Below are 12,197 nucleotides of genomic sequence, written 5' to 3' on the forward strand. Positions count from 1 at the left end.
ATACATAGTAGGTCATGTATGATCTCACAGGAAAAGATCTGCACATTTTGGGGTTTTTAATAGTGAGATGTTACTGTTGCAAACTAAGTTCTGGACAACATAGTAAGACTGTCTCACACAAGTGATTTGACAGCCTGGAGCTAATCTCTGCGTTCCAGATAATTATAAATTACCAGCCCATACAAATTTAACGTGGAATTTCCATTACAAATTCACGCGTGACCTTAAACACGAGTCCATGCTACAGTGTTCATATCATATGGGTTCGAGAATTATTGTGTTCCATTACTGTTTCGTTTAATAGGTTATGTAAAATAGGTCATAAATCTGATTGCCTCAGGTTAGCAACAGCGCATGTGTAGTATCATGTACAATTTACAAATGTGTCGTAGTTGCAACAGGGATTTGTCTATGAGTTCCAAGTGATTATTTGTTCCGGCTAAAATGCTGGATTCGATTGCCGCTCATGTCCGTGCTGTATTGCCACCGACTCTGGAAGAGTTTCCAACGGAGTTCGGTCCAGAGGTAGAGCATAGCGTAGCACGGTGTGTGCGAGAGGCCGCAGAATTTTTGTACCGAGGTGATCCCGCAAGATGCGCTGTTCTCGGAGCGTTACTGGTGGATTACTGCTGGGAGAAGCTGAATGCAAAGAGCTGGCAGGATGTGTCCCGGGCTTGGCGGGCTGTCTATTCTTATGGCTGTCTGTTTAAGGTGGCGGGGTTAAGCAGCAAGGAGGAGGCTTTGCAGGTGTGTGACATGGGGCTGCTGCTGGGGGCAGAGGTAATTGACAACGTATTGGGCCGGATCATCCACAGCCTACAACATAGTACAAGTGACACTTCTGATGGACTTGGGATGCTTGAAAATAAAGCGACCTCTGACTCCACAGCAGGTAACAAGAGTTTACCATGACTTTAAGTAGTACAATGATTTCGTTTAAGTGTAACCCACTGCTTACTGTTTTTTTTTATTACAAAAATTAAACAGACTGTTTTATATCCCTTTTAAGCTATAAGTAAACTAACATTCCCTAGAGATGTCTTGCCTGTTGGTCTGCAGTTTGTTTGTTTTTCATGTCCTTTTTTTATAATGGGCATGGTAATTATTTTTTCAATTCTGGAGTTGCACACTTTGGGCTCCATTTATCATCCACTGTCCACAATTATCATTGCAGAAGCTGTTGCTTGTGAAATGCCACTGCCCCACGCTCATGTGTGGCCAGTTGTGCTTGAGCAGGGGCTGTCAGTCATCCCAGTTGGATTGTAATGATTTAATTCCACCACACTATGGGTGTCGGAGAGGCTAAGTAGCTTAAAAGGCCACTAAACCCAAAATCTTTCTTTCATGATTCAGATAGAGAATAGAAAATTAACCCCTTAACGACCGAGGACGTGCAGGGTACGTCCTCAAAAAAAAGGCAGTTAACGCCTGAGGACGTACCCTGCACGTCCTCGGTGTGGAAAGCAGCTGGAAGCGATCCTGCTCGCTTCCAGCTGCTTTCCGGTTATTGCAGTGATGCCTCGATATGGAGGCATCCTGCAATAACGCTAGATGGCCATCCGATGCAGAGAGAGCCACTCCGTGGCCCTCTCTGCACCGGACATCGATGGCCGGTATCGTTGGTGGGTGGGAGCCGACTTGGGAGGCGGGTGGGCGGCCATCGATGGGCCGGGTAATGTAGAGGGGGGCGGGATCGGGGGCAGGGCCGATGGGGGCGCGCACGGGCGCGCGCGCGTGCACGGGGGGCGGCGGGCGGGCGCGTGCACGGGGCGGGAGCGGGAGGGAACGCTACACTACAGAAAATCAAAGTTTGAGAAAGGGGTATCTGAATAAAAAAAAATGTAAATCAAATGTATCTAGGAGGGGGTGGGGGGTTGGTCTTTGGTGGGGCAGGGAGCTACACTACAGAAAAGGGGAAACATTAAAAAATATAAGCAATTTTATTCTAAACTGGGTACTGGCAGACAGCTGCCAGTACCCAAGATGGCGGCCATTAAGACAGAGGGGGAGAGTTAGAGAGCTGTTTGGTGGGGGATCAGTCAGGTTGGGGGCTAAAGGGGGGTCCTACAGAGCAGCATATGTAAATATGCCTTTTCGTTTAAAAAAAAAAGCCCAAATATAGCTTTTATTTTAGTACTGGCAGAGTTTCTGCCAGTACTTAAGATGGCGGGGACAATTGTGGGGTGGGGGAGGGAAGAGAGCTGTTTGGGAGGGATCAGGGGGTCTGATGTTTCAGGTGGGAGGCTAAGCTCTACACTAAAGCTAAAATTAACCCTGCAAGCTCCCTACAAGCTACCTAATTAACCCCTTCACTGCTAGCCATAATACGTGTGATGCGCATTTAGCGGCCTAAGTACCAAAAAGCAACGCCAAAGCCATATGTGTCTGCTATTTCTGAACAAAGGGGATCACAGAGAAAAATTTACAACCATTTATGCCATAATTGCACAAGCTGTTTGTAAATAATTTCAGTGAGAAACAAAAAGTTTGTGAAAAAGGGAACTTTTTTTTTTATTTGATCGCATTTGGCGGTGAAATGGTGGCATGTAATATACCAAAATGGGCCTAGATCAATACTTTGGGTTGTCTGCTACACTAGACTAAAGCTAAAATTAACCCTACAAGCTCCCTACAAGCTCCCTAATTAACCCCTGCACTGCTGGGCATAATACACGTGTGGTGCGCAGCAGCATTTAGCGGCCTTCTAATTACCAAAAAGCAATGCCAAAGCCATATATGTCTGCTATTTTTGAACAAAGGGGATCCCAGAGAAAATTTTACAACCATTTATGCCATAATTGCACAAGCTGTTTGTAAATAATTTCAGTGAGAAACCGAAAGTTTGTGAAAAAGTGAACGATTTTTTGTATTTGATCGCATTTGGCGGTGAAATGGTGGCATGAAATATACCAAAATTGGCCTAGATCAATACTTTGGGATGTCTTCTAAAAAAAAATATATACATGTCAAGGGATATTCAGGGATTCCTGAAAGATATCAGTGTCCCAATGTAACTAGCGCTAATCTTGAATAAAATGGTTTGGAAATAGCAAAGTGCTACTTGTATTTATGGCCCTATAACTTGGAAAAAAAAGCAAAGAACATGTAAATATTGGGTATTTCTAAACTCAGGACAAAATTTAGAAAATATTTAGCATGGGTGTTTTTTGGTGGTTGTAGATGTGTAACAGATTTTGGGGGTCAAAGTTAGAAAAAGTGTGTTTTTTCCACTTTTTTCTCATATTTTATAATTTTTTTTATAATAAATTATAAGATATGATGAAAATAATGGTATCTTTGGAAAGTCCATTTAATGGCGAGAAAAACGGTATATAATATGTGTGGGTACAGTAAATGAGCAAGAGGAAAATTACAGCTAAACACAAACACCGCAAAAATGTAAAAATAGCCTTGGTCCCAAACGGACAGAAAATGGAAAAGTGCTCTGGTCACTAAGGGGTTAAACATTACAATTTACTTCCATTATTTATTTTGCTTCATTTTTTAAATATCCTTAGTTGAAGAAAAAGCAATGCACATGGTGAGCCAATCACACGAGGCTTCTATGTGCAGCAACCAATCAGCAGCTAGTGAGCATATCTAGATATGCTTTCCATCAAAGAATATCAAGAGAATAAAACAAATTAGATAATATAAGTAAATTAGAAAGATGTTTAAAATTGCATTCTCTTTCTAAATCATAAAAGGAAAAATGTGGGTGGCATGTCCCTTTAAGCCTGAAACACTTTGGCCCAGAAGTACAGTTTAATCATAGAACATTTAGCAGATACAATTTCACTTTTGTCATTGTTTGCTCTGAGTTTATGTGGCTTTGCCAGATCTTCGTATTTGCACTGGAAAATGTTTTGCAAGTATTTGCTTTATCCATATTGCCGACATCACCTGAATTTGGACCAGATCATTGTACTAGCAGATATTGGACAATCACAGTTTAGTTATATATCCCTCTTAATCATTTTAACTGTCTTCTGAACAATTTTGTGTCAACATTGTAGGTTTTTCTGCCAAAGGTCAGAAAAGGCTCCGTGAAGAAGATGAGCAGGAGAAAGTCAGCACTTCTGAGGTATTTTATGTTTGAAAGAAGTTAAAGGGACATGATACACAAAATTTTACTTTCATGATTCAGATAGAGAATACAATTTTTAAACAACTTTCAAATTTACTTCTACAATCTAATATGCTTAATTCTCTTGATATTCTTTGTTAAAAAAGCAGCAATGTGTTACTGGGAGCTAGCTGAACGCATATGGTGAGCCAGTAACGTGGCATATATGTACAGCCACCAATTAACAGCTCCTCAGGCTACCTATGTATTCTTTTCAAGAAAGGATTGAAAGATAACAAAACAAATTAGATAATAGAAGTAAATTGGAAAGTTGTTTAAAATCACATGTTCTATTACAGGGGTGTCCAATATTTAGATCGGAATCTACCGGTAGATCCCGAAGGCGCTGATGCTGCCGATGTAATAAAATTATGTGGTCAAATTACGCAATCTCAACACTAAGGCACAAGTAGAATATGGTTGCTAGCGATAAGGCTTTATCTACCGCAGTGTGTGAAGGTCATTAACCCTTTAATGACCACAGCACTTTTCCACTTTCTGTCCGTTTGGGACCAAGGCTATTTTTACATTTTCCTCTTACTCATTTACTGTACCCACACATTATATACAGTTTTTCTCGCCATTAAATGGACTTTCTAAAGATACCATTATTTTCATCATATCTTATAATTTACTATAAAAAAATTTATAAAATATGAGGAAAAAATAACACACTTTTTTTCTAACTTTGAGCCCCAAAATCTGTTACACACCTACAACCACCAAAAAAAACCATGCTAAATAGTTTCTAAATTTTGTCCTGAGTTTAGAAGTACCAAATGTTTACTTGTTCTTTGCTTTTTTTGCAAGTTATAGGGCAATAAATACAAATAGCACTTTGCTATTTCCAAACCACTTTTTTTTTCAAAATTAGCGCTAGTTATATTGGAACACTGATATCTTTCAGGAATTCTTGAATATCCCTTGACGTGTATATATTTTTTTTTAGAAGACATCAGAAAGTATTGATCTAGGCCCATTTTGGTATATTTCATGCCACCAGTTCACTGCCAAATGCGATCAAATAAAAAAAAATGTTCACTTTTTCACAAACTTTAGGTTTCTCACCGAAATTATTTACAAACAACTCATGCAATTATAGCATACATGGTTGTAAATGCTTCTCTGGGATCCCCTTTGTTCATAAATAGCAGACATATATGGCTTTGGCTTTGCTTTTTGGTAATTAGAAGGCTGCTAAATGCCACTGCGCACCACACGTGTATTATGCCCAGCAGTGAAGGGGTTAATTAGGGAGCATAAGGAGCTTCTAGGGTTAATTTTAGCTTTGGTGTAGTAGACAACCCCAAGTATTGATCTAGGCCCATTTTGGTATATTTCATGCCACCATTTCACCGCCAAATGCCATCAAATTAAAAAAATGGCTAGCAGTGAAGGGGTTAATTAGGTAGTTTGTAGGGAGCTTGCAGGGTTAATTTTAGCTTTAGTGTAGAGATCAGCCTCCCATCTGACACATCCCACCCCATGATCCTTCCCAAACAGCTCCCTTCCCTCCCCCACAATTGTCCCCGCCATCTTAAGTACTGGCAGAAAGTCTGCCAGTACTAAAATAAAAGGTTTTTAAAAAAAATAAATGAAAAAAATTAGCATATTTACATATGCTGCTGTGTAGGACCCCCCCCCCCCCCCAAAACAGCTCTCTAACCCTCCCCCTCTGCCTTATTGAGGGCCATCTTGGGTACTGGCAGCTGTCTGCCAGTACCCATTTTGCAAAAAAAAGTGTTTTTGTTTTTTTTCTGTAGTGTAGCTTCCCCCACACACACACACCAAACCCCCCCACCACCTGACTGATGTTTTTTTTTGTTTTTTTTTACTTTTTATTGCCCTTTTTTTACCGATTTTAAATACATATTTTTCTGTAGTGTAGTGGTTCCCACCCGCTCCCTCCCCGTGCGTGCCCCCCTCCACATCACCAGGGCCATCGGTGGCCGCCACCCGCCTCCCACACAGGCTCCCACCCACCAACGAAGTAGGCCATTGATGTCCAGTGCAGAGAGGGCCACAGAGTGTGTCTCTCTCTCTCTGCATCGGATGGCTACAAAAGGTTATTGCAGGATTACTCCATATCGAGGCATCACTGCAATAACCGGAAAGCAGCTGGAAGCGAGCAGGATCGCTTCCAGCTGCTTTCCACACCGAGGACGTGCAGAGTACGTCCTCAGGCGTTAACTGCCTTTTTTTTTTTTTTGAGGACGTACGCTGCACGTCCTCGGTCGTTAAGGGGTTAAACAGTCTGACAGTGGGGACACAAAAAGTGCTACAGGGTTGGATCTTGAGGGACATCGATTTCAACCAATCAATGTAGATGATTTTTTAATGACAAATTGGCCTATCAAAAGCATGGTTGAGTGAGTACTCTACCAATAGATATGGAGGTATAGTTAGGAGGGTAAGTATTAATAGATAGAAAAAGTAAATCTGTTGTATCTTTATGCTTTTGCCCCTCCCATGTGTTGCTAAATCATGCAACCTTAAAGGGATTTGAAACGCACACTTTTTTTTTCTTCATGCTTCAGATATGCAACATGCAATTTTAAACAACTTTCTAATTTACTCCTATTATCAATTTTTCTTCATTCTCTTGGTATCTTTATTTGAAAAAGCAGGAATGTAAGCGTAGGAGCCGGCCCATTTTTAGTGGGTAGATCTCGTTGAGCTATTCATTTCAAAAGTAGATCCCAATACAAAAAAAAGTTTGGGCACCCCTGCTCTATTAGAATTATGAAAGGAAAAAAAATGGCTTTCATGTCCCTTTAAAGGGACACTGAACCCAAATTTTTTCTTTCGTGATTTAGATAGAGCATGCAATTTTAAGCAACTTTCTAATTTACTCCTATTATCAAATTGACTTCATTCTCTTGGTATCTTTATTTGACAAGCAACAATGTAAGTTTAGATGCCGGCCCATTTTTGGTGAACATCCTGGGTTTTTCTTGCTGATTGGTGGATAAATTCACCCAATAATAAACAAGTGCTGTCCATGTTTTTTTTTTTAAAAAAAATAGCTTAGCTGCCTTCTTTTTCAAATAAAGATAGCAAGAGAACGAAGAAAAAATGATAATAGGAGTAAATTAGAAAGTTGCTTAAAATTGCATGCTCTATCTGAATCACTAAAGAAGGTAAACACCAGAATTGGTGTTGTTTAAAAAGGTAGATAATCCCTTTATTACTCATTCCCCAGTTTTGCATAACCAACACAGTTATAATAATACACGTTTTACCTATGTAATTACCTTGTATCTAAGCCTCAGCAGACTGCCCCCTTATTTCAGTTCTATTGACAGACTTGCATTTTAGCCAATCAGAGCTGTCTCTATGGTAAATTCACTTGCAGGAGCTCAATGTTATCTATATGAAACACATGAACTAGCGCCCTCTAGTGGTGAAAAACTGTCAAATACTTTCAGAATAGAGGTGGCCTTCAAGGTCTAAGAAATTAGCATATGCACCTCCTAGGTTTAGCTTTCAACTAAAAATACCAAGAGAACAAAGCAAAATTGGTAATTAAAGTAACTTGGAAAGTTGTTTAAAATTACATGCCCTATCTAAATCATGAAAGTTTATTTTTTATTTGACTGTCCCTTTAAGCATTTTCTCTGTTTTACAATGAGAAACATTTTAAATGATGTATATAAAAAGCAGCAAATGTTAAATTTGTTCATGTAAAAAAAAAAAAAAAAAAAAAAAAAAAAGCAGTTTATTTTATGTTAACATGGTTTGTGTTGCAGTACTAATGGGCCTTAAAGCCCCACTGACTGATAAGCAGATCTACAGCTTTTCTGGTGAATAGTGGCAAACCCCTTGGTACAGTAACACCTCCTTTTACAAAGAAATCTAAAATCTGCAATACATTTTTCAAATGACTTTTCAAAGAATGGGAAACCCAATTTTTTTTTCTTTTATGATTCAGGTAGCATACCATGTGAACCCCTTTGTGACGACGACCACTGTACCTTGGATGTCTGCCGTTGCAAGGGGCTTCCAGTGCTATAGGAGCTAGCAGCAGCTATCTCTCAGTAGTGACCCTACTTAGGTATGCTTTTCACTCAATGATACCAAGAGAACAAAGCAAATTAGATAATGCAATTGAAATGGAAAGTTTATTAAAATCGCATGCTCTATCTGAAACAGGAAAGTTTTACATTTGACTTTACTGTCTCTTTAAGGTAAAATTATCTGGATATATATGTTTGTGCACAGCTCATCCATGGGAATACTGGATAATGAGGGCTATGCCCACAGCTCTTATATTTGACGAGGATGCCCATGCAAATATCTGCTTTTAGGTTTAGCAAAGAATAAAATAGTTTAAAAGTCCTTTTGGAACAAAATCTGAAATTCACTAGATCAGTGTATGTTATCCGGACAATCAATGGTTAAGTTCCTGCTTCTGTGGTGGGTCAGGCAATGAAAGGCATAGAAAAAAAAATGCTGCAAATGTGTTCTAAGACAGCAATTTAACCCCTTGATCATGCTTTATTCTCTTGTTCTTCTGTGTTGAAGGAGAAGCAGTGGACTGCTGGGTGCTAGCTGAACACATTAAGTAAGCCAATGACAAGAGGCATATATGTGCAGCCACCAGCAAGCTCCCAGCTCCTGAGCCTACCTATGAATTATTTTCAAAAAAGGATACCAAGAGAACAAAGCAAGTTAGCTAAGAGAAGTAAATATGAATGTTGTATAAAATTGTATGCTTTATCTGAATCATGAAAGTTTAATGTTTACTTTACTGTCCCTTTGCTATAGTGTTACATATGATGATGAAGAGGGAGAAAATAGTTCTTATGAGAACTGAATTTTAGGAAAGTGAGGGAGTTGTGTTTTTTTTTTTATCCACACAATTCCATTTGTCACAAGTAAAATATATTACTAGTGGACTATAAATCATGTTAAATGCCTTGAACTTGCAATTTAATATAATGACATGGCATCATTATACGTATACTGTGCAGTTTAATCCTTTCTTTTGCTGCCTAAAGAGGATCTTCAGTCCTCTGAGTCTGCAAGCTGATTAAGATTTCAGTATTTCTTTATGAGCCCATACAATTAAAGGGACATTCAACACCCGCTATAACATAATTTCATGTTGTGTAAACAGAATCCAAAATCCGCCTGCACCACATCCCTGCCTTGTTTCTATATATAACGTCCAAGTAATCCTCATCGTTATAGCTTACCGTACTAACTAAATATGGCCGCCTAACTCCTCCCATTCATGCTTCTTCCCCATCACTCATCCCCTTCAGGCACGTTCATGTTATTTTCAGATGACGCTCTTCCTACGTCATCGCGCATGCGCATTTATTACCGAGCGCGATCGTAATTACAAGAGCTGTAGGAGTCTTCTATTGCGGTCCGTGAACGCGCTTTCATTTTCAGTCCGAGGAATGGATCATGATTGGCTGATCCTTTCAAAAAGAAGGTCCCTACGTAACGGTGGGGGGAGTTAGGCAGCCATATTAACACAAGAAACTAGAAGGTATCGTACAAGATTAAGAGGTTAAGGAAGCAAGTAAGAGAAAGGGGGTACGTTGCAGGCGGATATTCGGTTTTAATTTTTTTATATACGATTATGTTATGTCGAGTTTTGAGTGTCCCTTTAATGGGATTCAATGGCTACATCAGTTAAAGGGATAGAAAGGCTAAAATTAAATTGTGCATGGGTTATATTAAATGTTAAATAGAAGACTGTTCACAATATAGCACTAGAAAAATGCTTCTAGTATCAGCTATTACAGTATTTCAGCAGCATACACACATATGCTGTATGGGCATGTGCACCAGTATTCAAGTTCAGAGAGTTGGTGGTGTTCTGTATTGTGCCTGTGAAGACCATTTGTTTATACAAGCCACTACTGAATCTGTGAGCGTGAATACTGGTGCACGGGCTCACACAGCATATGTGCATATGTCGCTAAAAAACAATTACTTTTACTAGAAGAATTTTTGCTAATGGAAGTACATTGCAAAAATGCTTCTGTTTAAAACGGTTGCACCCATGCACATTTTAATTTGACCTTTCCATACCTTTTAAAGCTTTGTCTTTATGCAGCCCTTGTGAACAGGAGTTGAACAGCTATACATTTAGCATCATAAACCTCTGTATGACAGATCTCTCTTATTTGCAGAAAATGCCTCGCCCACCTACTCCTGTCCTAACTTTAGAGACAATGATTCCAAAAGTCAACTGTCCCACCTTGGAATTCTTCAATAAAAAATATTTGATTCTCCAAAAGCCAGTTATATTAGAAGGTGTTATAGACCATTGGCCATGCATGAAAAAATGGAGGTAAGGTCTGAAGGCAAATTATGTCATTTTGAATTTATCTTTTGCAATCTTGCTCTGGTATTGCTTTTATTTACTTCATTCCCATGCCCACTTTTAGTAGCGTCCTTGCAAGAAGTTAATACATTTTATATGTTCTTTGACTCTAGGAAAAATAATACACATTTGAGGTAGGGCTGGGCGATCACGATTTTTTTCCAAAAAAATTATGATTGCGATTTTCACGTCAGCCCCCTCTGTAACCTACATAAGTCCCATCAGCTCCTACTGTAACCCCCAAATAAGCAGCCCCTTTAACATAAGCACCGCCTGTAACCACCATCAGCCCCCAACCCACATAAATCCCAGCGCGCCCCCCTCCCTGTAACCCGCATTAGCCACAGCGCACCCCGGTAAGTCGGCTCAATGTCGCAAAACGGGCAGGGCAAGTCGGCGGCCCTCCTGTACGTCCATAGGTGACGTCATATGGGGCAGGGCTAAAAATTGCATACTCTCACGGTTTTTAAACCGCAGCGATTAATCGCGGTTTAAAATCGCATCCGCCATTAGTCGTGCAGCCTAATTTGAGGCAATGTTTACATATTGTAAGATTTAAAAACATACTAGACACAGTAAATTAAGCACAAAGCTTAATTAAAGGGATGGTAAACACCTTGTCATTACAATATTTTTCTGCAGTCTTACAATAAATTAACATAGTGTGTGAGCTTAAAATTGATTTGAAGCAATAAGATTTCGCTTGCTGCAAATGTTTTTCAGTAGCTAAGCTCCACCAACTAATTGCTTTATTTGGAGGAGCCATTCCGGACTTGTTCTTGAGCTGACAAGGCTAGACACAAAATGTATGCCTAAAGACCGTTGTTTTGCAGTTCCTTATCAGATAATCTATAGCCAATTAGGGCAGGTGGCAGAGATAGGGTTGGTAAAGCATGTTATGTGCCAATTGTCAGAATGGGTAAAGTCTTCATTTTCAGACTTAAATTACTATGGGGCAAAATAATTAGTAAAATTATATTGCTTTGTTTTACTACACCTAAATAAACATTTTACTGCCTCTTTAATTAAACATGTTGTTGCATATATCACTTCACTAATGAAGTTTTCTTTATTGTAAATCTGGCCCTCTACTTACCCAAGTTGTAAAGTGCAGGTTTTGCAGGAAATATGTGCCCATTATACACCTCAGCCCATGCGCAATATAGAGTGCACGTCTCTGAAGTTGGTTCATTTCAGTCAGTTCCGTGGGCATTAAAGGGTCTACTCCAAGATTCTTATTGTTTAAAAAGGTAGATAATCCCTTTATCCATTCCCCAGTATGCATAACCAACACGGTTATATTAATATACTTTTTACCTCTTTAATTACCTTATATTTAAGCTTCTGCAGACTGCCTCCTTATCTCAGATCTTTTAACAGACTTGCTTTTCAGGCAATAAATGTGCTTACTCTTAAATTACTCCATGGGCGTAAGCACAATGTTATCTTTATGGCTAACATAAACTTACACCCTCTAGCAGTGAAAAAAAAGTCAAATGCATTCAGATAAGAGGCGGCCTTCAAGGACTTAAAAATTAGCGTATGAACCTACCCAGGTTAGCTTTCAACTAAGAATACCAAGAGAACAAAGCAAATTTGATGAAAAAAGTAAATTGTAAAGTTGTTTAAAATTGCATGCCCTAGCTGAATCATGAAAGTTTTAATTCTGACTAGACTGTCCCTTTAAAATTAATGCTTTTTGTTCTTTTTACTGCTAGCAACAACTAG

At 39.3% G+C, this 12,197-nt stretch overlaps 1 protein-coding gene across 2 annotated transcripts in view; it reads left to right on the forward strand.

Annotated features, from left to right (window-relative positions):
* Positions 1-374: 374 nt before the first annotated feature.
* KDM8 (lysine demethylase 8) overlaps positions 375-12,197 on the forward strand; it is a 31,890-nt gene continuing 20,067 nt past the window's right edge. For both annotated transcript variants that reach the window (XM_053717908.1, XM_053717909.1), the window contains exons 1-3: positions 375-892; positions 4,017-4,084; positions 10,276-10,436. In XM_053717908.1, the coding sequence (XP_053573883.1) occupies positions 445-892; positions 4,017-4,084; positions 10,276-10,436 (677 nt within the window). In that variant the 5' untranslated portion in view covers positions 375-444. The remainder of the gene's footprint in view (positions 893-4,016; positions 4,085-10,275; positions 10,437-12,197) is intronic.

This window comes from Bombina bombina, chromosome 6 (genome assembly GCF_027579735.1).
Source record: "Bombina bombina isolate aBomBom1 chromosome 6, aBomBom1.pri, whole genome shotgun sequence".
NCBI classification, from domain to species: Eukaryota; Metazoa; Chordata; class Amphibia; order Anura; family Bombinatoridae; genus Bombina; species Bombina bombina.